The sequence below is a fragment of the Lissotriton vulgaris genome, chromosome 9 (genome assembly GCF_964263255.1).
Source record: "Lissotriton vulgaris chromosome 9, aLisVul1.2, whole genome shotgun sequence".
Taxonomy (NCBI): Eukaryota; Metazoa; Chordata; class Amphibia; order Caudata; family Salamandridae; genus Lissotriton; species Lissotriton vulgaris.
Genome location: NC_141697.1, coordinates 415,656,103 through 415,678,225, shown reverse-complemented (window position 1 = coordinate 415,678,225; position 22,123 = coordinate 415,656,103). Strand labels below are relative to the sequence as shown.

Sequence of the window (22,123 nt, the reverse complement as noted above, 5' to 3'; positions counted from 1 at the left end):
CAGTGAGAAATCTGCAGTTACAGTATCCACTAGATGGAGCATTACCAGAGGTAAGTACCTTCTTCTTCCCCTTCGCTTTGTTACCAACTGGCCAACAAAGCATTGCTCAGCGAACCGAGAGCTCATTCCACGAGAGGAGCGCAGCAAATATTGCTGCCTATATTGTAAAGCAGCTACTTGGAAGCAAGATGGCTAAAATTGACAGGCTGGTCTCAAATACCTCTGTGGTTAAAGTTTCCTTAGCTGGTATGTGACAAATATTTATTCTGTCGCTGTTTAGACCTAAAGACATTGGGCTGTTTTGTGGGTAAGCGTACTATTCTATTTTACATTTATTATTAACAGTGAAGATCCTACATTGCAGAACTTTTAATCTAGTTCATCATTGAAGGACTTTATGTGCAGGTCATGATCATGAACAACCTCCTGATTCTCGCCCTACTTCTCAACAGCATAGTGTGAAATTAGTGGTCTAGAGGCATGCTAGCAGTGGATAGACTATATGTCAGAGTTTGGTGCCTACCAAAAGTATCCAACATAGGACTTTCTCACATGCGAATAACGTTTTTTTTATCTGCAGTTTTGCATTCTCAAATGGTATGCTATCTCAGAAAGTCTCCTATATATTCCTACATCCTGGCATTAAAAACTGACCTCGACTTAAAACCTCTGACTGTTGCCTCTGCTTTTCTTCCCAATCACTCTCTCCTTCCTTTTCAACCTCTTCATTCTTGCTGTCTGAGCACAGTCTACCATATGTTTGCCTTAATCTATGTTACTGTATTTCTACAAATTGCCCACTCTTCATTTAAAAAATCAGAACCTTCTTCTTTGAACGTAATTTCCTAACAATATGTAATCTCCCCTAGCAAGTTGTCACATGACGGGTTAGACCCGGAAAGAAACACTGCCATTTTTACATACACACATTTCTTAATTTTCCTTCTTTTCTACACAATGTGTGACTTTTGAAACACGCTTGCGTGACAGTTAGTATTGGTTTATCTGAAGCTATATTGCTTTCTTTTGACAGTGCAATATTGTTTTCTCTGAAACTATATTGCTTACATTTCCACTTCGTTGCCATACCTTTAACAATAAAACCAAGGCCTAAACGTCCATGTTGTTGTTTGTTGATTGTCTGTAGGGCGACACAGCTATCACAAGAGGATAAACAATGTAAGCCTGACTGAGGCCTTGGCATGAGAGCATAGATGCTGTTATTATATACACACACGCATTTCCGTGTTGAAACCAGAGGCGCACTCTACTCTCTCTGTGAGGTTGCTATTTGTTGGAGTCTTAGCCCGGCTGATTCCTGTTTTCCCCCTGTGAGGAGGAATGTCCAATTTGTGACCAAAACTTGGAACTGAACACATTCACCCACCGTTAATGGGGAGTTAGATCATCCAGTGATGGATTTTTGCAGATCACCCGTCCTAGGTATCTAGGTTAGGGGGCGCATAGTTGGAGTACAGTATACACAGTACTTACATGCCAGCATATATACACTGCTTTAGCACCATGGTGGAATTGATTATCCCTTTTTACTGTTCTCATAGTGCTAATCACTTTCATCTGCTTCTGTCTGTTAATCATTGCAGCACATATAGTTTACACAAGAATCACAATGGTTCAATAAATATTGAAACACCTATTTGTGTATTTCTTGTGTATCCTTCTGGGTATGCACAAGTGACTGCGAAAAGGTTCTAGATCTGTTACCACGATTTCTTGGGGATACAGGGTTGTCATGTCCTATGGTTGTCCCATCCATTTGTTACCTTCTCAGATTTAGGGGTATTTATGTTGGAAGTGTGAGCTAGCAGGACAATAGGCCAACATATCCTGAGGGGGTGCATAGAATCAGTCTGGCACCATCCCAACATTTATGTTGTCCAACAGATGCACAGTTCCTACTGAGAAAGTAGAAGCCATATGACAAAATCTGTATATCTCACAGGTCATCTGCATAAACTCGCATATTCCCAAAAAGCCCCACTAATGATCACAGCTGGATCCTATTAGTTTAATCTCCCAAAAATAAAATGGAGGAAACATATGGAATTGGTACCTTTAGAGCACAAGAGTAATGACAACAATAACCAATAGACTAGCCACTAACCTGGGTTTGAAGAGCAGCTTGCTGCCCGGCGTAAAGCCCTTCAATGCCCCATCAGGCGTAGCAAGTGCTATATAAATGCAATTACAGTACAGCACTATAAAACCTTGGATATTAAACAGTAGATTCTGATCCCACCACTAGATAGGGGGATAACCACAGATTGGTATTGCAAAAGTTTACAGACTAAGAGTTACATCAAGGTGACATTATACTTTCACCTCTCCACACACTTCCTGTGGTTGTTTTCACTGTTATCATCAGCTTTTGACTGTACTGCAGAAAGGTCTTTAATTCAGGAAGTTCCTAAAAATTCAAAATTTGAATGCCGTAGACATATTTCTGGCTGCTACTGATGATCAAACAAATTTTGCTATATGGATAATCTCTTTGTGGGCAAACCATTGTTCGTATGAAAATCATCCGTTTCATTTAGAGTTTGGTGTAAACCCTATTTATCAACTTTACGGTTCCTTTACCGCATTTAGAGGTAAAGTTTCCATCGGTGGAACCTCTGCTGGCTCTAGCAGCAGAAACCCTTTACTTGATGGCCCATCCACCACTGGATTACCAGATCACAGTGGTAGTCAAAATGCCTTGTTCATTGTGTGACCATAGTCACTAGCTTTCTCTGGTATAAATTGTCACGCAAAGCATGGCGTTCCCTGCCATGGAAGGTAATCAATGGTCCTAATGTGCTTGGATTAACCTCCAAGTGTTTTAGGCCTTTGTATTTTTGTTTTTCTGCTTTAGGAGACTAGCATTCCAAATGAGACAAACATAACAAATAAGAAAACAATAAACTGTGATTGATTTATTATACTCATGCAATCTAGAACTTGAGTTTATAATTTTCTCCTGATTTTGCAAACTTGAGGTCAATGCTACATTGAGTTGTTGATATTCAAAAGATCTTTACCCTGCGCACGATCGAGAGCTTTTTACAATACATTTCCTTTTGGGGTGAAGCCAGTAAGATGCCTAAGACTTTTCTCGGAGATAGAATGTGGCACCTAAGGTATGCTACAATACCTGCCAGTTCTCAAAGAAATTGGAAGGTTAATGTCACTTGGTTCAGAATTTTAACCTATAGTAAATGTGACCTCTTTTTCCTTGTCCTTGGGCTTTTCATAAAGGAGTGGTGAAGTATAGTTCACTCCATTGTAGTTCATTACTGACTGTTCTGAGTAGACCATAAACAGAAAAATGCTTGCAAGAGCAAGATATCTTTGTGTGGAATTTCAACATCGAGTACTCCTGTACTCCTTATTTTGTCAGAACACATTAGTTTGATGAACTCAGATTATTTCTTGCTGAATGCTTAGTTTTTTGTTCAAAGTAACATTAACTGCCACTCTGCAAAGCAACCATTTATAAATGCACCCCTTGTTTTGAAAAGCTACACATTTCTGAATATTATGTCCATTGATAAAGAGTCTTTATTATTTTACAGTCTTCGCCCTCTTTTTCCTGGATCTAATGAACTAGACCAAATTTCCAAAATCCATGATGTCTTGGGCACACCAACTGAGGTCACGCTTAAAAAGTTCAAACAGTAAGTATTTATTCTGTTCATTTTAATTTAAATCAGAAGTTAGCACTTGTATTGGATTCCTTAATACTCATATCAACATTGTCTAATTATTGTCTAATCAAATCCATCATGACACATCGGAACACTTTATCACAATTATTGCTTCATATACCTTTGATAAGGGTAAGCCATCCAAATAACACTTGGGAAAGTGTCTGTATTACTTTGTAGCATTATCTGCCTCAATTCTTCAATATCCATCTTGAACACCTGGTGGATTTCAGCTTTCTTTCATGTCTGTCTTATCACATTGCTTTTATACCAAAGTAGATTGTCATACTGAGGCATGGTATTATGCTTAGGTCAGTTATTTAAGTGCCTTATAGCTATAGAAAAATATATGAGTAGAATTAGTTTCTAGACTAATGTTAAAATATTGAGCTAGAGGGGTGATAGGTGAGATATGTGTGGGGGTGAGATAGAATCTGAGTAAAGTAGATGCATGAGATGTACTATGCAGTGAAGAGGCTGTTTTTCTTTTGAGCTTGTTTGATCTACTATGCTTGTTGGGTATGATGGGTGCAAGCGAGTCAGCGCAGCTCTTGATCCAGTTGTTGATGTCCTTGTCGAGGTTGTCTGTGTGGCTAGGCTGATCAGTGCTGAAGGCTCTGAGCCAGTCTGTATCTGTGATTTTGCCCCAGCTATGGATTGGAATGCTGAACCTGGTAGGGGTGTTGACTTGAGGTGTGTTGATTTGGTAGTGGATGATGGATTGATTGGTCCATGTGAGCTGTGCGGTGGAGTTGTATTTGATTTTGTAGCTTGGGGTGAAGATGGGGTCCAAATGTTTGACTCACAATAAAAGATCAAAATTGAAGTGCACGCATGTTAAAAAGATGACTGTAAATCATCAAAAAATGTCTTAAAGTTTTCTGCACAAGGTATAATGAAAGCTGAGAAGAACCTAGATGGACAAGAGGTTTATAGCTGACACATCCCTACTAAAGCAATTGGCCGTAGTATCTGAGCTGTCTAATCATGGGCACCAGGGCTGGCTTTAGCGCTAGTGTCACCCAGTGCGACAATCTTTTTTTAGCGATGACCCCTTCAGATTCCCTCACTATCACCGGCAAAAGGGCCCCTCATCTCTTCATAACCCCTCTCTCACATACATTTCATTTGATCTAAAGCGCTGGTAAAGGCTGGCTTAACTAATCCACTCAGCTATCCACTTTAAATACAGACCTGTTCTTTGCACCAGGCATAATAACCCTCGGCGCTACTTTATGATGAGTCAGAACTGCTAGTAGGCAAACTCCGATCTCTCCCTCTCTAGCAGGAACATTAATCACAAGAGTTGTCTTCACATTTTTATTGCTGCCTGAAATGTGGAAGCAGGAGGAACTCTTCATCAGCTGCTTTAAAATCATAAATTATCGCTAAACACAGCGCCACCCCCCCCCCTGAGTTCAAGTGCACCCCCCTCCAGGTCTGCGGCTGTACAGGTCGCACTGCCCTAAAGCTGACCGTGACCGGCACAGAGCAACAATTTGAAGAAAAAAATCTTTGTAAGTCTGAAAAAAGAAAAATAAATCAATACTAACCTTGCTTGTTAATTGGACACTGCATTAAACTGGAACTAAAGCAGAAATGTGTGGATTCAGGCACATTCATGGGTGACCGGGTGAATGGTTCTAAGGATACACTCCGAGTACTGGAGGGATGTTATGTTATGAATACACAAAACAAATTGACAACAGAAATATAAATTTAGTATAAAAAGGAGATCATGAGTCTTGAGTGTTGATGCAGAACTTTTCTTTAGTTTATATTTCCAAAGATGCGCAGCCAACGTGTTTCACCTTAAAAAAGGCTTCATCAGGGCCAAAGAACTAAGCTCTGTTAACGCTAGAAAAATTCTAGGTGCACCTTAATCTGTATCGGCGTTATAGAAGGCACATGTAGTTCTAAATTAGTTATAAGCCATTGGTTATGGGATTGTAATGTTTAACTCCTGATTTGACCAACAGCGGCGTAAGTCCAAATGCGTCGTCCAAATGCGTCATATAGTTCACATCGTCCGGCATTTAAGGTGGACAAGTTAACAGTATCAAGATACTGCTAACTTGTCCGCCTTAAACGCTGGATGCTATGGGAGATAGGACACAACTCGTCACACCGTACACAGTCGGAATCAGGAACCACTGGTATGTGAACTATATGACGCATTTGGACTTCTGCCGCCCTCGGTCAATATCTTTTGCCTTAAAACTTATTTTGAACTGCATGTGCCTTCTATCATGTCGATACAGATTAAAGATTAAGAAATCTCTTAAATGCTGGCAGCTAAACAATGAAAAGTGTTTAACCAGGTTGTGCAAGCTAAATTCCATCCATGGTGGTAGCCAAGTTCTTGATAGGAGACCATTCAAGGTGCGACCAATTATCAGGGCAATCATCTTCCTATCAAATTAATCCATATATAGTGAGCTTCCTCTGTAGATGTCTGTAGCACATCACCATGGCAACTGAATCAACAAATAGCTGCAACAGCATCTACTTCTGGATCATCTGATGTCAGTCTACAGAAGAGCGGGATTTAAGAGAACAGAGCCTCCAGCGTATTGTTTTTATGGATTTGTTTAGCTTTTTAATTTATAGATGGTTTTCTTCCTGCTAGGTTTCTATTTTTATGTGCGGATAGGTCATTGGGTGGGTTGATTTTCAGCTAGGGAACAAATTAACCTTACAGAGGTATCCAGGCATATTTACAGGATTTTACTAGTACACATTTAAGACTGTTTAAACATTACATGATGCAGATGTTACGTACTATGAAAATCTTCAAAATTTTGCCCTTGTCACACTGCAATCAACAAGGAAAAGTATAGACTTGACTGGGTATCTTGGCTCCAGCGGTTTGCTCCATAAAGTCTAGGACAGTAAGTGAATCATCTGATTCAATGCAATACTGGTAAGATACCCTCCTCATATTAATACCAGATAATGCGCCCAAATTATGCTCTCGAAAAACACCAGCACTTAATATGTTAATAAGAAAGCATATGGAGGAAAAAAGTTCAAAATGACATAGTAGATATTGTTTTTATCAAAGTGTTAAGAATGAATAATTAAAAAAAAGTCTAACTTCATTTACAAGACAAAAAAATAAGCTATTATTTTCTAATACTGGAATACTCACAATACCAGCCAATGCTTCAGAATTATGCTCTGGAAAAATGTCAGTTCATTAATTTATTTGCTTAGGGCAATGCCTTTTATTTATCCATTTTACAACGCATAAATAAAAGGCATTGTAATTTACAATGGCAATAGCTCAAACTCTCGTGAATGTGAGACCTATTGAATTGTAAATGCTTGTTTCTTTATGGCTCTAATTTGCTGGTGATAGTGTCTAAGTACAGCCTTGTAGGTAGTTCTATCAGTGGTATTGGGGCTGGCTTTCCATTTCCTTTCTAGCTGTTTGCATTGTCGTTTGGTGTCCTGGAGGTCTTCTGAGTACCAGCTGGCTTGCTAGTTTGATCTACTATGCTTGTTGGGTATGATGAGTGCAAGCAAGTCAGCGCAGCTCTTGATCCAGTTGTTGATGTCCTCGTCGAGGTTGTCTGTGTGGCTAGGCTGATCAGTGCTGAAGGCACTGAGCTAGTCTGCATCTGTGATTTTACCCCAGCTATGGATTGGAGTGCTGAACCTGGTAGTGGTGTTGACTTGAGGTGTGTTGATTTGGTAGTGGATGATGGATTGATTGGTCCATGTGAGCTGTGCGATGGAGTTGTATTTGATTTTGTAGCTTGTGCTGAAGATGTGGTAGAAATGTTTGACTGGCAGTGTGGTTTGGTTCTGTGATGAGCTGGGTGGGTCCGATGTTGTTCAAGCTTTCATGGAGTGTTGTAGAGCAGGGTTCGTTTCAGCCTTCCAGGTGAAAGTTGAGGTCACCGAAGTGAATGCAGGCTCTGGAGTTGATGGTGAACGGAGCAACAAAGTCGATGGTGAGGTTGGTAACTGTGGCTCGTAGTCTGGGTGATTGGTAGGCAAGGGTTCTGTTCAGAGTGAATTTTTTGAGATTTGCAGCTTGAAGTATTGGTGTTCCATGAATGGGGTGGCGTTCTGTGTGAATGTTGTGCATTTGATGGATTCCTAGTACTTGATAGCGAGTCTTCCTCCTAGCTTGTGAAGGCAGTCCTGCTGAGCTATTGTGTAGCCCCCTGGGATTGCTGCAGCGATATTGGGAGCCAATTAGGGTTGAGGCAGGTCTCTATGATGAAGAGGATGTTGGGTGAGTCACTTCTCTGAAGGTCCAATATTTCGGTTGTATGTTTGATGAGTGATTATGTGTTTAAAAGCAAGCATGCAAGTGGGTATTGACATACCATGAAAGATCACTCCCTTCTGCCCTCCATCCCACCCGTGGTATAAAGTTTGAGTACTCACCAGCTTCCAGAAAAGGACAAGCCTGAATCGAGCCTGGATGACATGGAGCATCGCCGCATCTCTCTCTGGCTGCGAACTGCTGCCTACTTGTTGAACTGCACCTCTTTGTCTTCGCTCGACCACAGGATACCCCCTCCCGGAACCGCTGGAGCACCGAAAAGAACGACGTTGACACCAGACACAAGTTGCCCCGCAAGCAAGACCACCGGAAGAATACAGCTGGATCGCGGAGTAAACTCCCAACGGGGGACGCATTCGAATCCGCTTCGCCTGGACCAAAAATGGTGGCCCAGCCAGGACAGATTGCCGGATATCCACAGCCGTAAGCACCCAGGAGGCACCCCGAAGTAGGCACAGAGGTAACGAGCCTACCCACAAGCGCAGGGACTGACTCCTACCCCTGGCCTCTCGTTGTGCCGAAACATTCACTCTCCCCATGCCGCCTGTCTCAGCAATGGCGGCCAAACCAACCCAGCCGGCTGGGAATCTCTTGCAGCGAAGCACTCGGGGGGGAAGCCTGAAGCAAGCGCGGGGTGAACAATGCACTGGCACGAGCCCGGACACTGCCTCCCACCTGTGGCCTGTCACTGAGAAGGATACAGCCGAAACTGGAGCGCCTGGCTTAATCTCCCCGGCCCGCCTGCCCTCAAAATGGCAGCTAAACCAAGACAGCTCGCCAGGACACTCCAAGCTGTATTCACACAAGGGGCACTCTGAGGAAAGCACAGGGCGCAGCGCCCGGTTACAAGACCTCAGACTGTCTCCTGCCCCTGGCATCTCTCTGAGGTGCCCAATTTCAGATCTGGAACGCCTTGTTCAATCCTCCTGCTCTGCCTGATTTCAAAATGGCAGCCTAATCAAGACAGCTCGCCGAGCAACTCCGGGTGACAATCACTCGGGGGGACCCTGAAGTGAACGCAAGGGAGCAACGCTTCAACACAAACCCTGAGACGGCCTCCTTCCCCTGGCCCCCAGCGGTGATGTTCACATGCAAAAACGGAGCGCCGTTTCGCTCTCCACATTGCGCCTGACATCAAAATGGAGGAGCAGCCAGGACAGACCGACCCAAAATCCCATGCCCCAACCAATATGGGGTCATCCTGAAGGTGATTCGCACCATGACTCTAACTGGCGGACTACCAGGACGGCACGCTGGATGCTCAACCCAAACCTCAGGTGCATCCAGAAGTAGGCACAGGTGAGCCACTCCGTGTCACTAGACCTGGAGATTACCTCTTGCCCTGGGCCCCTCTCCTAGGTGCTTTCTTGGTGAACTGGATCTCTTCATTTTCCCAATGCTCTCTCCTCCTGTCCACAATTTGGTTACATAGCTATCACCATACTCAGTGACTACTCCCCATCTGCGGAGAGACCGCAGCCCCACGCCATAGCTACCACTAGACCCAGTTACTACACCCCCCTTGGAGATTCCTCAGCCCCACTGACGAACCGCTGTCTTGGGGGGTAAGCGCACCTCGACCCCAAACCGCACTGGTCATCACCAACAACCCACTCCCCTGCAGACTCTAAGCGGTCCCAAGCTCCCCTATTTCCTATCTCCCCCTGACCCCCTTGATCGCGTCTCACTTCCCGCCACTACAGATAGAGAGACCGGTCACCCCTAACAGCCCGCCGGGAAGCACTCCCGCCCCATCCACTAGGTTACTAGAAGAACCCACCTCAAAAGTACCCATCCTCCCAGACACCACAACTAATATGCCTTCACCCACGACAACCACCTCCAACCCCCTCTCATCACCCTACTTAAGACGGCAAACCCCAAACTCCTTCTCAATGTCCCTCCTCTCCAATCTAGCACATAAATCAAAAAAATCCCTTAAACACAAACTGATCAGACAGTTCTCTGAATCCCTCTTTGCTGACATTTATCCCTGTTCCGCGAAAGGTCAAGTAAAAATGGACCTCATCTTCCACACAGCTAGACCCGGCTTTTGGATCTCCACCCTGAGAGCAAAATGCCAAATCACCAAAACCAACAATACGACCCATAGCTGTAAACTCTCATTCTACGCCCCAAACCACCTGCCACTGCACCACCTCGGTGACCATCTACTCCAACCGCACCGTCCTGATCCAAGCCAACAACGACAATCTTGAGGCCTTTGATCTCCTCTTCCCTTCTATACATACCAACACCATCCACGCATCACCCCCCTTCCCTTCGTGCCCCATCCAACCGGGCAACCAGTCCCCCATGCCCATTTCGCCCCACGCATCCACAAGCACCTACACTCAACCCCAAACCTTCGCTTCTTCATGCAGCTCCAAGGACATGGCCCGCCCCCTGATATAGGCCATCCACCAGAACTACCCCCTATGTTTAACATCCCCCAATCAGCTCCTGGCGACCGCAATACATCCCTCATGGCCCCCAACCTCGACCCTCCTCCAAGACTAAATGACCTCCACATCCTGACCCTCTGCATCATACGACCCACTTCAGTACCCTATCCGAAAATGTAATAAACACCAAAAGACGGTACATCTCCAGCAACGCCCTAAGCGGCCGAAGTGACCCCATTCAGAAGCACTCAAGACTAAGCGGATTGCTGCCTCTCCAGTATCGAAAGTCAAGTCGCCTTTATAATACAGAGACTGAATCTCATCCTATCCAACCTCTCGATGCTTCACAACCCCCCTAAACACCCACTCCACTCCCAACGCTCTCCACCCCACACTCACTAGGCCTACAAAGCCCCTAGCCAGGCACCCTGCCCCTCCGCGCACAGTGCCATGAGACCAAGTAGAACCACGGAAGACATGTTCCCGGAGGAAGCACTCGAGCTGGCCTCCTCATACACCACCCCTCGCATTGTGCAATCTACAATCCAGGTAATCACCGGCTTCAGAAGTGAGCAACCCCTCCCGAAAACCCCTAGACCCCCAGCCTTCCTCATCAACATCCCTATTGAACCTAAAGAAGAAAGATCCAACACAAACTGCATGCTTATAAACTGCAGATCTGCCACGAAACATGCCATAGAGCTGGCAGAAACCATACTCAATCATGACATAGACATAGCCTTCATCACCGAGACCTGGCTAAACGACTCCTTTTCTGGATATGCTTGTACCCCCGGCTTCTCTATCATCAACGAAGATAGGAAAGACCAAAAAGGCGGAGGCTTGGCAATTATCCACAACAACAACGTATCGGTTTCAGAAATCGATACCGTCAACCACAACTCCTTTGAATGCCTAACTGCCAACATCAGTACCGCCAACAACAGTACTGCACTGCCACCTCCTGTACCATCCCCCTGGCAACACCGCCACGTTCACGGAGCACCTGTCAGACCTAATTGCCCACTGCTACCTCCGAAACACCAACAACCTCATTTTAGGCGACCTCAACCTCCACTGGAATGATGAGAATAGTGCTCTAGTACAAGTCCTGAACGATCTATTACACTCCAACAAGCTTACCCAGCACTGCTCAAAGGAAACCCACAACAAAGGGGCAACGCCATTATTGCCCAACAGGACGCAATCACTAAAGACCACATCCTTCCAGTCGACTGGTCGGATCATCACTTAATCCTATTCTACCTATCTCAACCAATCATGTGCGCCCCTCCATCAGAGACCCCCCTACGTGGTTTAGGAACCTATTGCAGGTCAACACTACTGACTTAGAAGAAAGAATATCCTCCCTCATGCCCATCTCCCCGGACGGCCTCTCAACTGCAGAACTCGCAGCACATTACAACACAACAATGTCCTCCATCTTAGACCAACTTGCTTCCTTGAAACTGAAAAAAACCAGGAGCATCCCCTCCAGAACCTTGTTCAACAAGGACATCACCGAGGAAAGAAGGCAACTCAGAGCCTCAGAACGGCTCTGGAGAAAGAACCCCTCCTCCAGCCATTGTGAAGAGCTCAAATCAGCAAGAAGAAAGTACAAAAAACATATCAACAACGAAAAAACCAACTTCTTCTGTACCGCGCTGGACAAGGCAAAAAACAGACCAAGAGAACTCTTTGACATCATCAAAAAACAAACGTCCAAGCCATCTAATACCGATGTCCAGCCCTCTAAAGCCTTATGCGCCAACTTCGCCAACTTCTTTAACGAAAAAATCGCCAAGATTAAACTTTCCCTTGACATCAACCCACATCCTCCTGGCAACAACTACACCACAGCAATCAAATCCACCTCTAGCAGGTGACCCGCAATTACCTGGTCCTCCTTCGACCACGTCCCGGAAGCTGAGATCCTCAACTTAATCTCCTCATCCAAGCCCTCATCCCATAACTTGGACCCCATACCCTCCCAAATGGCCAAAGATCTGAAACTCACCCTTACTCCACTCTGGTGCGAAATCATAAACAGCTCCCTAAAAACGGGCACCATACCTGATTGCCTCAAGGCCGGACAAGTCACACCTCTCTTGAAGAAACCAGGCCTATACACTAACGACCTGAATAACTTCAGACCGGTCTCCAATCTTCCCTTCTTGGCCAAAATTCTGGAACAATGCGTTCTCCAGCAACTGAACAAACATATTGACACTAACAACCTACTAGACCAGCACCAATCAGGTTTTAGAAAAGGTTGTTGTAGCACCGAAACCGCAATCCTTAACATTGTGGACGACATCCGCAACTCCCTTGATTCAGACCACTTCTGTCTGCTCATCCTCCTTGACTTGTCAGCAGCCTTCGACACGCTAGATCATAGTCTTCTCATCAAGGCTCTCAAAGAGCGGGTAGGTGCAGATGAACGGGTTCTTCAATGGTTGTCCTCCTTCCTCCAGAATCGCTCCCAGAGAGTCAAAATCAAATCCTATACATCTGACCTTCTGCGTGTGAACAGAGGCGTCCCCCAAGGATCCGTTCCCTCCTCTCAACTGTTCAACATATACTTGGTACCACTCACCACCATTCTGAATAAAGCCAACATCCCCTTCCATCTATACGCAGATGACACCCAGATATACCTGGAATCCTCCTCCCTCAAAGACATTCTAAGACTCAACAATACTCTCAAAGAAGTCCAAGAGTGGCTATCATCAAACCACCTTAAACTCAATCAAGGAAAAACCGAGATCCTCCTCATCTCCAACAAGAAGAAAACCCGCAAATGACGGATTGGCTGAAAGCCAGTGATGCACTCAACGGGAATCTCACCCTGACAAACTCGGTAAAATCACTGGGAATCACCCTTGACCACAAATTATCCATGACTAACCACATCAAGAACTCCGCTAAGAGCGCCTTCCTCAATCTGAAGCTACTCAAAAAAATCAAGCCCTACATTCCACCCTCGGACCTCAAACAAGTCACCCAATCTCTGGTGTTATCTAGACTGGACTACAGGAACGCAATCCTCTCCGGTACACCTCTCTCCCACCTAGCACCCCTAAAAACCACCCTCAATGCAGCAGCCAGAATGGTCTCCGGAGTAAAGAAATTTGACCACATATCTCTCGCACTCAGAGATCTAAAATGGCTCCCAGTGGAAATGCGGGCCAGCTTCAGAACGGGCCGCCTGACACACAAAGCCTTGCACACAGGGAAACCAGAATACCTAGCTTCTAAACTCAAGAAAGCCCCCAGGCTAGAAGTCTCAGAAGCTCCAACTCCCTCCTTCTCATCCCCCTGAAAACACGCAAACAAAAAAACGCAGCACGTTCTTTTGCAGGCAAGGCTCCAAACATCTGGAACGCCATCCCTGTGGACATCAGAACTACCCCCTCATTTCTAAAGTTCAAAAGCCACCTAAAAGCCCTTTACCTCAACTGTGCCTTCCCAAACCCAATTACGTGACTCAAAAGCTCTAACCTGACAGTCATCGGACCTCACGCACCCTCAACCTACCTCATCCCCTCTCACCATCCTATCGCATGGGGTCTCCACCACTAGGAGAATTTCTTAGGATAAAACTTTGCCGCGACCCTGACCACTCTACCTCAACGACGAATTCCGATACCTTGATCCCTATTCCTCAGCCTCGCACCTCAGCCCTCAACTCATGTGTACTCTCCGAACACTTATGTTTGCTTGTATTATGCTCTTTTACTCTGTATTTGAATTCTCCACATCCTGTTGTGAAGCACTCCGATACCCTCAGGTCTGGCCAGCGCTATAGAAAACTCCCCCAAAAAATAAATAAATAAATACTTGTTTTCTTTGGATTGTGGTGTAGGGTAGGAGTATAGGCATTTTTGGTGCTTGGGTGGTGTGTGTGTTGAGAGGGGGTGTTGAGGGTGTTTTTAGTATTTAATTGAGGGGTATGGGTGGGTGGCTGCTGGAGAAGTGGCAGTGGTTACAGGTAAGAGCTTCTGCCATGGTGTGAGGTACAGCGCCGCAGCAGTTGGAGGAAAGATATCTGGGGTCTAGTGACCTAAGGTGTGATGCAGAGTATTGCTGGGCAGTGATCTGACCAGGGTTCCTGGCACCGGGCATGGTCAAGGCACAGACAGGCTTGCGTTTGATGTGCCTTCAGAGTGCCAGCGGCACGCCAACTGCGCACATCTATGTTGCAGCTGTCATTTAGTAGGTCCTGGGAAAGGGTAGGAGTCCAGGGTGCTATGATGTAATTTCCTGTGCTGATGGGTGGTGAGATGAGTAAGGTACTTAACTACGCAACGTTAGATAGTATTTGCAAGGCTAGATGATTGAGATGAGAGCTTGCATAATTAAATGTGGATATTGGAACTGCATGAAACAAGTACCATAGAACAGTGGCGGTGCATCCATTGGGGCGCTCGGGCGTTGCTCCACCTGGCCACATGGCCCCAAGCCGTACCGCACGCAATAGCTAACTAGTACTCTCGTCGCGAGTCATGATTCGCTCCGCTCAGGCAGGTATTGATTCAATCCATCGACCCTGAAGGTGGGTGGGGGCAGGCTGGCTGCAGCAGCAAGGAGGGTGACTGACAGTAGCGCTTACTAAAGAGCTGCTGCAATAGTGCGCATGCTCAATTTTATGCTGGCTATTTTTATGACCAGCCGGACATGCGCACTACAGCCACCTCCTAAGGACCAGGAGAGCGAGAGGGGAGTCGGGACCGAGAGGCCAAGGGTTGCCTCATGCACCAACACCCGGTCTCTAATGGGTGGAGCGTCTCCGTGCCCTAGCTAGTCCTGGCGTTGCTAATGCAGCTAATGCTTGCTGCACAGTGGTAAGTGCTAATGTTAAGCACGTGTTCTATTCAATGTATTCAGGTGGACTGCAGCGGGTGGCATATGTTTGTCAGTAGTGCAGTTATGAGCACAGTGACAACCACCTAGGCAACACAACTGGACTCCGAAGGGTGTATGAACGCTGTTCTGTCTTATGGGATCTTTTAATAGTGAATGTAAGATTCATTGCTGTTTTATGACATCTGTTTAGGTTTCTTGCATGGTCAAAGGCATCTACACATGACATATATAGCCAGACGGGCAGCAGGGCACAAACATAACTTTAGGGCCTGTAATGCAGATGGTAAAATTAGCAGAATCCTGACAGCATTTTAAAGACAGGCACGCTGCCTGCTGCTTTGCATTACACAAAATAAATATGTTAATAATAGTAACAGCAATGAACTTTGTTGAGATTAGCAGAAAGCATACCACTCTTCAAAGCCCCAGATTTCTGCTACTGCTCCTAGGCTGGAACAGGCCATTTTGAGGAGGGTTTGCATCTTAAAATCGCTGATGCTCCTGAAGGCATCTGGAGGTGGTCTATCTCCAGACAGGTGAGTCTGGATCTTCTGTATCCCATGGTCTCGTTAAATGTCTTTACAGTTTCAGTGCTATTGCTGTATACGTGGCCAACTCATTTATTATCAGGATGTGATTTCACGGACACTGCAACACTCAGAAACAACTTAAAAAGCATTGAGAAAGTTGGAAGCTTGGCACTTGTGGTGTACATAGCGCACAGCTGCCACTTGTTGGGGCCTCACAGCACTCTTGCCATATGAGTTTTATTTTCTGAATGCCTAGAAGAACTGAATTTTTAGTCCATTTATTACAGAAATAGTGCTGAAAATCGCACCAAAAAGATGGCAATTTGTAAAAAAATTCTTCGTGCAGGAGAATCCCCAGAACCCCCCTTATTGCCATCAGGCTCGCTCGCAGCACTCGCCCGCATACGTTGATTTAGTATGCATACGCCCACCAGTTCCAAATCCCACCAGCCGCCCCTGCAATACAAGCATTCACTCAAGGTGCAATAAAAAAAAATCCCTTGTACAAGGCTTTGTGAGGTAAGTTTCTTTGAGCCTGCTTGCAGGTTTCTGACCCATAGACTGGTGAATGGTGATGACCTGGGATCCATCATAGTAAGGATTCTGTCTCATTGATATAATAGCACAATTTTGTGTGCATGTACTGAGAAAGGTAACATTCAGCATGATAATTTGGTATTGAAAAAGAAAGATTAGGGGGTGTACTCAAATAAGCTGATAGGCATTCAAAAAAGGGTAGTTAAGGAGAAGAAAGTAAGTAAATATGTTGTGTCGAGTCCAGTGAGGATGTCAATGCAGTCATGAGTCCTGGTGTTGCAACCAAGGGAAACAAATGCCAGCCCACATGCGGGCGCTATCACAACTGTGTCAAATGGGAGAGGTGGAATAATGGCACAACTAGCCTGTCAGTGGATTATAATGTATTACCATGTGGCAAAGTTGGGGAAGCATTGATGTACTTCTGATCTTTCGGAGGATTAAAGTGGAACTGTGTCACAGCGAATAGACTCTTACTGATTTTTGTTCACTAACCTTCAGTTCCAGTCGAAATGGATTATTGTGCTGGGCTCACACTGCTGTTGCAGCCGAACACCCTACTTACCCAATTGAGCAGATCTGTGATATTTACATGCTATCTTGGTTGACGTAGATGAAGGATGGTTTGTTTGTTGCTGCCGCATAGAAGTTTGTACTATTTAGGGTTGTGTGATACTGCCTGTGCATCCCGGGCAGCATGGGTCATGGTGAACATCTGACACCTCTAGAAAAAATAGACTGAAATACATCTGCCAATACAAAGACCATGTCTCCAGCCCTTGAGTTTTTTGTAACACATTTTGAAAAGGGTGTCTACAATTGTGCATGCTGAAAGATATGTACCATTGGAATGTCTGTGATGACGCAAGCTTTGGTGACTAAGGCTGGGGCACATGATTGAAAGTTTAGACTGCTGTGACATAGAATGGAGTGTTGATCGTATTATTTTTAATCATATGCCTGCTTATGTTAGCAAAAATACTGCATCTTAGAGCACGTCGTTAAAATAAACATTTTAAACTTTTCCGTGTCTCTACTTACTCATGTTGTGGACTGGTATGAGAATAAAAACGAAAGAGTGTTTTTGATTCCCACCATTCCTGAGAGTACCCTAAGTCGCTTGTTCTGGGGTGTCTAATCATTGGTAGCTTCGCTATAGGACGGAGAGCTAATGAGACCCTGATGCTAGTCGGTTAAGGGTTCTAGGTACTGAGGTGAGTTTTTTGGTACACCACACTTCACTGAGGTCCTGAGTCTCTGTGCACAGTTCTGTGTATGAGCAGAATCCCTGCAACAGGGCACTGCAAATTCAGTCATTATCATCTGGCTTTGGGATATACAAGTAATCTTTCGGTGTCCATTAGGAGCATTCATGGGGTTGTGGGGTTGGTTCATGAATGGGGCTTCCATATCATCGGCCTCTGTGTCTGGACTTCAAGTTTTCTGGAGACTAAAGCCTACTCTGGGCTAACTAGGAGTTTGGTGTGTGGGCCAAGTGCGTATGTAAGCTTAGATGCCAACAAACAATATTCCTTGGGTTGATAAAATGGTCCTTCCCTAACAATAATGTTTGTCTTATTCGCCATAAAGAGCTGACCACACTTCACAAACTATATCTATGGTGTAAAGTCGTAGTGGTGGGGGACTCAGCTGATTTTTGATACCCTTCTTTTGAGAGTGGGATCTGGTCCCACATTTGGGACCGTTCTCTCCTCCTCTGGTTTCTGTGTATGGGCACGTGTACAGTTCATTATTTAGGGATGACCACTTGACTAGGCTTTCTTCAATCTGTTTGGAGGAACTCTAATGCTGCCTATAGATCCTCCTAGTGAATTCCACTGACAAAAATCAAGAACGCTCTTTTTTTTGCGGTAGCAGGTAGATGGAACAATATAAGAATTTGAGCATATTTGGTCATATGAGTCACTTTTGCAGCATAGCAGTGCTTAATTTGAACCAGTGGTTTATGGTGCTCAGCACAGGCATTTTATTGTCAACACCAACACTTATTACAGCCTGCCACTTCGTGGCCGTGTTAGTCTAATTTAGAGATGAGCAAAACAACGGTTGTTTATTAATTCAATATACATTAAAAATTAATAATACCTGCTGCCCAAGCCATTCTTAGGGATTTGGTGGCCTGAAATAGTCTGAATTGTCACACTTGTAGGAGTGTGATGGTTAGTAGCATCTTTGGCAGCGCTGGAAGAGGCAATGGGCGGTGCAAGCTGCAGCAAAACACTCGTGACGAGGGCTCTGGCACTCTTTATTGTTTTTTTTTAACCTTTTCCATGCTGATGACTGAACCGCTCCGTCATCAGCCGCGGTGGCCCTGTGTTGATGACTGAGCGGTTCCGTCATGGCCCACCCGCCGACCTGCGCAGCACGGATTCCGCGCCTGCGCTGGGCGTTCTATTGATTGGGTGGGGCCATGATGTAACCGCTCCGTCATCAGCACAGCTCAACCGCGGCTGGTGACGGAGCGGTTCCGTCACCAGCATGGACCCGCCGCGTGGCCGCCCGCCCCCTTAGCGCTGCGGCGGAATAGCCGCCACAGCAAAGGGGTTAATTATTTTTTTATACAAATTAAGCACTGCGGCATAGTTATGTTTTGTTGACTTATGTGTTGTTGTTTTGTTTACATACAGATCAAGAGCAATGAGTTTTGATTTTCCTTTCAAGAAAGGGACAGGCATAGCTCGAATTTTACCCAGTGCTTCTCCTGAGAGCCTCTCGCTCTTGTATGCGCTTATACAGTATGACCCCGATGAGAGAATCAGTTCCAAACAAGCGCTGCAGCATTCGTACTTCAAAGAACTGAGGTAAGACTTGGACCAAGTCACATACTGGTTTCAGGAGCAATAAATATGTATGTCTGTTATGAGACTGTATTTTGCATTTTATATCATTATGTTTGTTTCATACATTACCATATTCTTTATTGGTCTGGACGAACTAGAGTTTCTTATAAGGAAAAGTGTTTAAAGACACATACATTTAAAGGTGCAGTTCTTTTGATTCCGATATTTCATGAACGTTTTCTAGCGTAGAGTATGTATTACCTTATAAATAGTTAGTGGCAAGTCTCTTAAAAAATCAAAGTTCATAAGAAAACTTCTAAAACACACTGCCAACAATTTCTTTGCATCAAAATGCTGCAGTACGTGGAAGACTCTGGGTTCCATTTTGGATACCCAGGGCTAACTAGAGGAACATCAGGAGAGGATGTAGAGGAAACCCCCTGAGACAGATTTGTTTATTGCTCATTCCTGTAAGCTGGTTAAGACACACTGGAAGAAAGGAGAGCCAGACTCTTGGTACACTATTAAAGGGTACTCTTTAATTCAGAGAGGAATCATTGGGGAGGGTCCTGAGCACAAGATAATCATAAAGAGTAGGGCTAAGGCCCTGGCCTAACCTTTTGATCACATATCACTGTGGCTGACATCAAGTTGTGAACCTCTAGTCACTCCCATGGCCTGTGTTGTGGAATTATCAGAATTTGAGCCTCTCTTGCTGTGACAGACTGTTTTCTAGAGGAAGAGAGAATAGAGGAGAGGGCACATGAAAAGAAAACAGACACTAAATATAAACTTCAAATACTCCAAATCACATTTGGCGTCTGGAAATGGACTATAAGAAGAGGAGCTTGAGACCCCAAAAATTGTCAACTGTCAAGCACCCGGACTGGGTGTGTGTGGAGGAGACGCTCTGCAAGACTTCTACCTGTAACCAGGATGGGGGCCAAGACCTGCTAGTCTCACAGCTGGGTGAGGGGACATCACCCAGGAAATCCAAGACCACCTGCCCTTTGAGCCTAAAGCACCTTTGCCTGCCTGCTTGCCAAGACCAGTATGCCCTGTGAGGAAGAGGAGAGCATTGGGGGAAGCAAGGTCCAGTGGAGGCTTCCTCGCGAGTGGATCCGCATAGCACAGTGTGAGGAGATGGCTGCTGCACCGATCGGATCATTTTCCGTGTTCAAGGACAAGTTGGTGACCCCTATATGTCAGCGGAGAGCTACTGAGAAGTGAGCCGTGCCCGTTGCTGTACCGAACGGGTCATCGTTCATGTTCAGTCCCAAGTCAGCGACCCTGTGTGCCCGGTGGACTGCCGTTAAGATTGCTGCTGTGCCCATCAGGTATCAAGTCGGGGACCCCGTATGCCAGGTACTGCTGCTGTGGAGATTGCTATTGTGCTGATCGTGCCATTGCCCAAATGTGTGGTATTAAGTCGGTGACACTATGCCAGATGGGGCCACAGTTAAGTTTCCTACTGTACAGATCGGCCATAGCCTGTGTGCAGAGGAGGAATTGTGACCCCCATATGCTGGTGTAGGCCAACTGGACACAGCAAGAAGTGTGGTCTGGTCAAGACTGTCAATAGAGGAAGTAGGCTGCCATGGTGACCCGAACGGACCCAAGTCGTGACTGTGGACCAGCAATAGGATCGTCACCTCTCCTCTTCTCATCATGGGGCAGGAACATGAGGAACTTACCAAGCATCGGAGAAGCATTGAGAACTTCTCCACTGCTGCAGGACCACATGTGAGAAACTCAAGGACATCTGACCACCGGGGGGGCGTGGCTAGCAGCCGACAGGTGTGGCCGCTGCCTGAGCGAGCTCCCGTCTTTCCGTCACTAGTTTTACCGTATCCTGTGCCCTCCGTGACAATTCATCACCCCCAGCTTTGCGGTCCTATTCCTGGACCCCCTACAAGTGCTCTGTGATCTTTGTTTGCAGCCCGCGGAGGTCACGGCCACCCACTCTGAGCACCCGGGTGGAAAGGGCACGGTGGCGCTCGGCAATTGCAACCATTGTTGGCAATCTTAATAAGGCGGCGGAGGCCGATTCGGACGCATACTGGGATTGCACTGCGGAAGAGTTCAGTGGAGAGGTCCTCCGACGCGACCGGCCACACTGCGGATGCGTCTGTGCGAGCCGCAGTGAGTCGCATCCAGTGCAAGTCCCTGTTGCCCCTCAGCGCTATGCAACGCCCCGGCTGCTGGGCCTACTGGAAAGGAGGCGTGGCAAGGCCCGGTCGCTATAGCGAGGAAGCGGCGCAGCTAGATCGCAGCAAGGAGCAACCGGCGAGTGGGGTGCTGGGGGCTATTTGAGACCGGTCCTGGTGTGGGTTAATAACCTGAGTCATTGTGAAGGCCCCCCCTTCCCCGGAGACTGACTGAAGTCGCCGTTTTATCTGCGGCGCATTGGGAGCTGAGACCAGGGTGTGTGCCCGGCCGTGCACGCCAAATCACTGGAAAGCAGTGAACCTTGCTGCTCACGAAGGTGAGCTCCATGTCGGATTACTTACGTCGCATATCTACAGTGGGGACAGAGCTAAGTTTAGCCACATTGAGAGAGGGGAGCTTTCCGGCCCACCCCCTGAGCCCACAGAGGTACTGCCCATTGAACCCCCAGCATTACAAAGTGTGGCCCCAGGACAGACAGACCCCTAACAACTGTGGGAGACACTTAAGCCACCCCCGGCAACATCGACTGCGTGGTAGCATTAGATCCAGGGTCCAAGCTTGGACATACTGAAAGGGTTTAGAAGAGGGGTGGGGCCTACAGCAAGAGTACATCGAGTAGACGACAGGGGGAAGAATATATACTTCACTCTGGGCAGAGGCTGACCACACTCCGACATGGCGACGGGAGGTAAAGGCCTTCGGAGCAACCCGCAGAAACAGTTTGTGAAGTTTGCGCGGTCCAAGTCCGGAGAAAAGGGTGACCCCCCCCTAAAATCGGACAAGGGTGGTGGCGCGATGACACCCACCC

At 46.1% G+C, this 22,123-nt stretch overlaps 1 protein-coding gene across 1 annotated transcript in view; it reads left to right on the top strand.

Moving 5' to 3' along the window:
• The window catches only part of MOK (MOK protein kinase), a 542,725-nt gene that overhangs the window by 460,074 nt on the left and 60,528 nt on the right, over window positions 1-22,123 (top strand). The window contains exons 8-9 of the mRNA XM_086937829.1: window positions 3,576-3,677; window positions 18,994-19,167. Of these exons, the coding sequence (XP_086793955.1) occupies window positions 3,576-3,677; window positions 18,994-19,167 (276 nt within the window). The remainder of the gene's footprint in view (window positions 1-3,575; window positions 3,678-18,993; window positions 19,168-22,123) is intronic.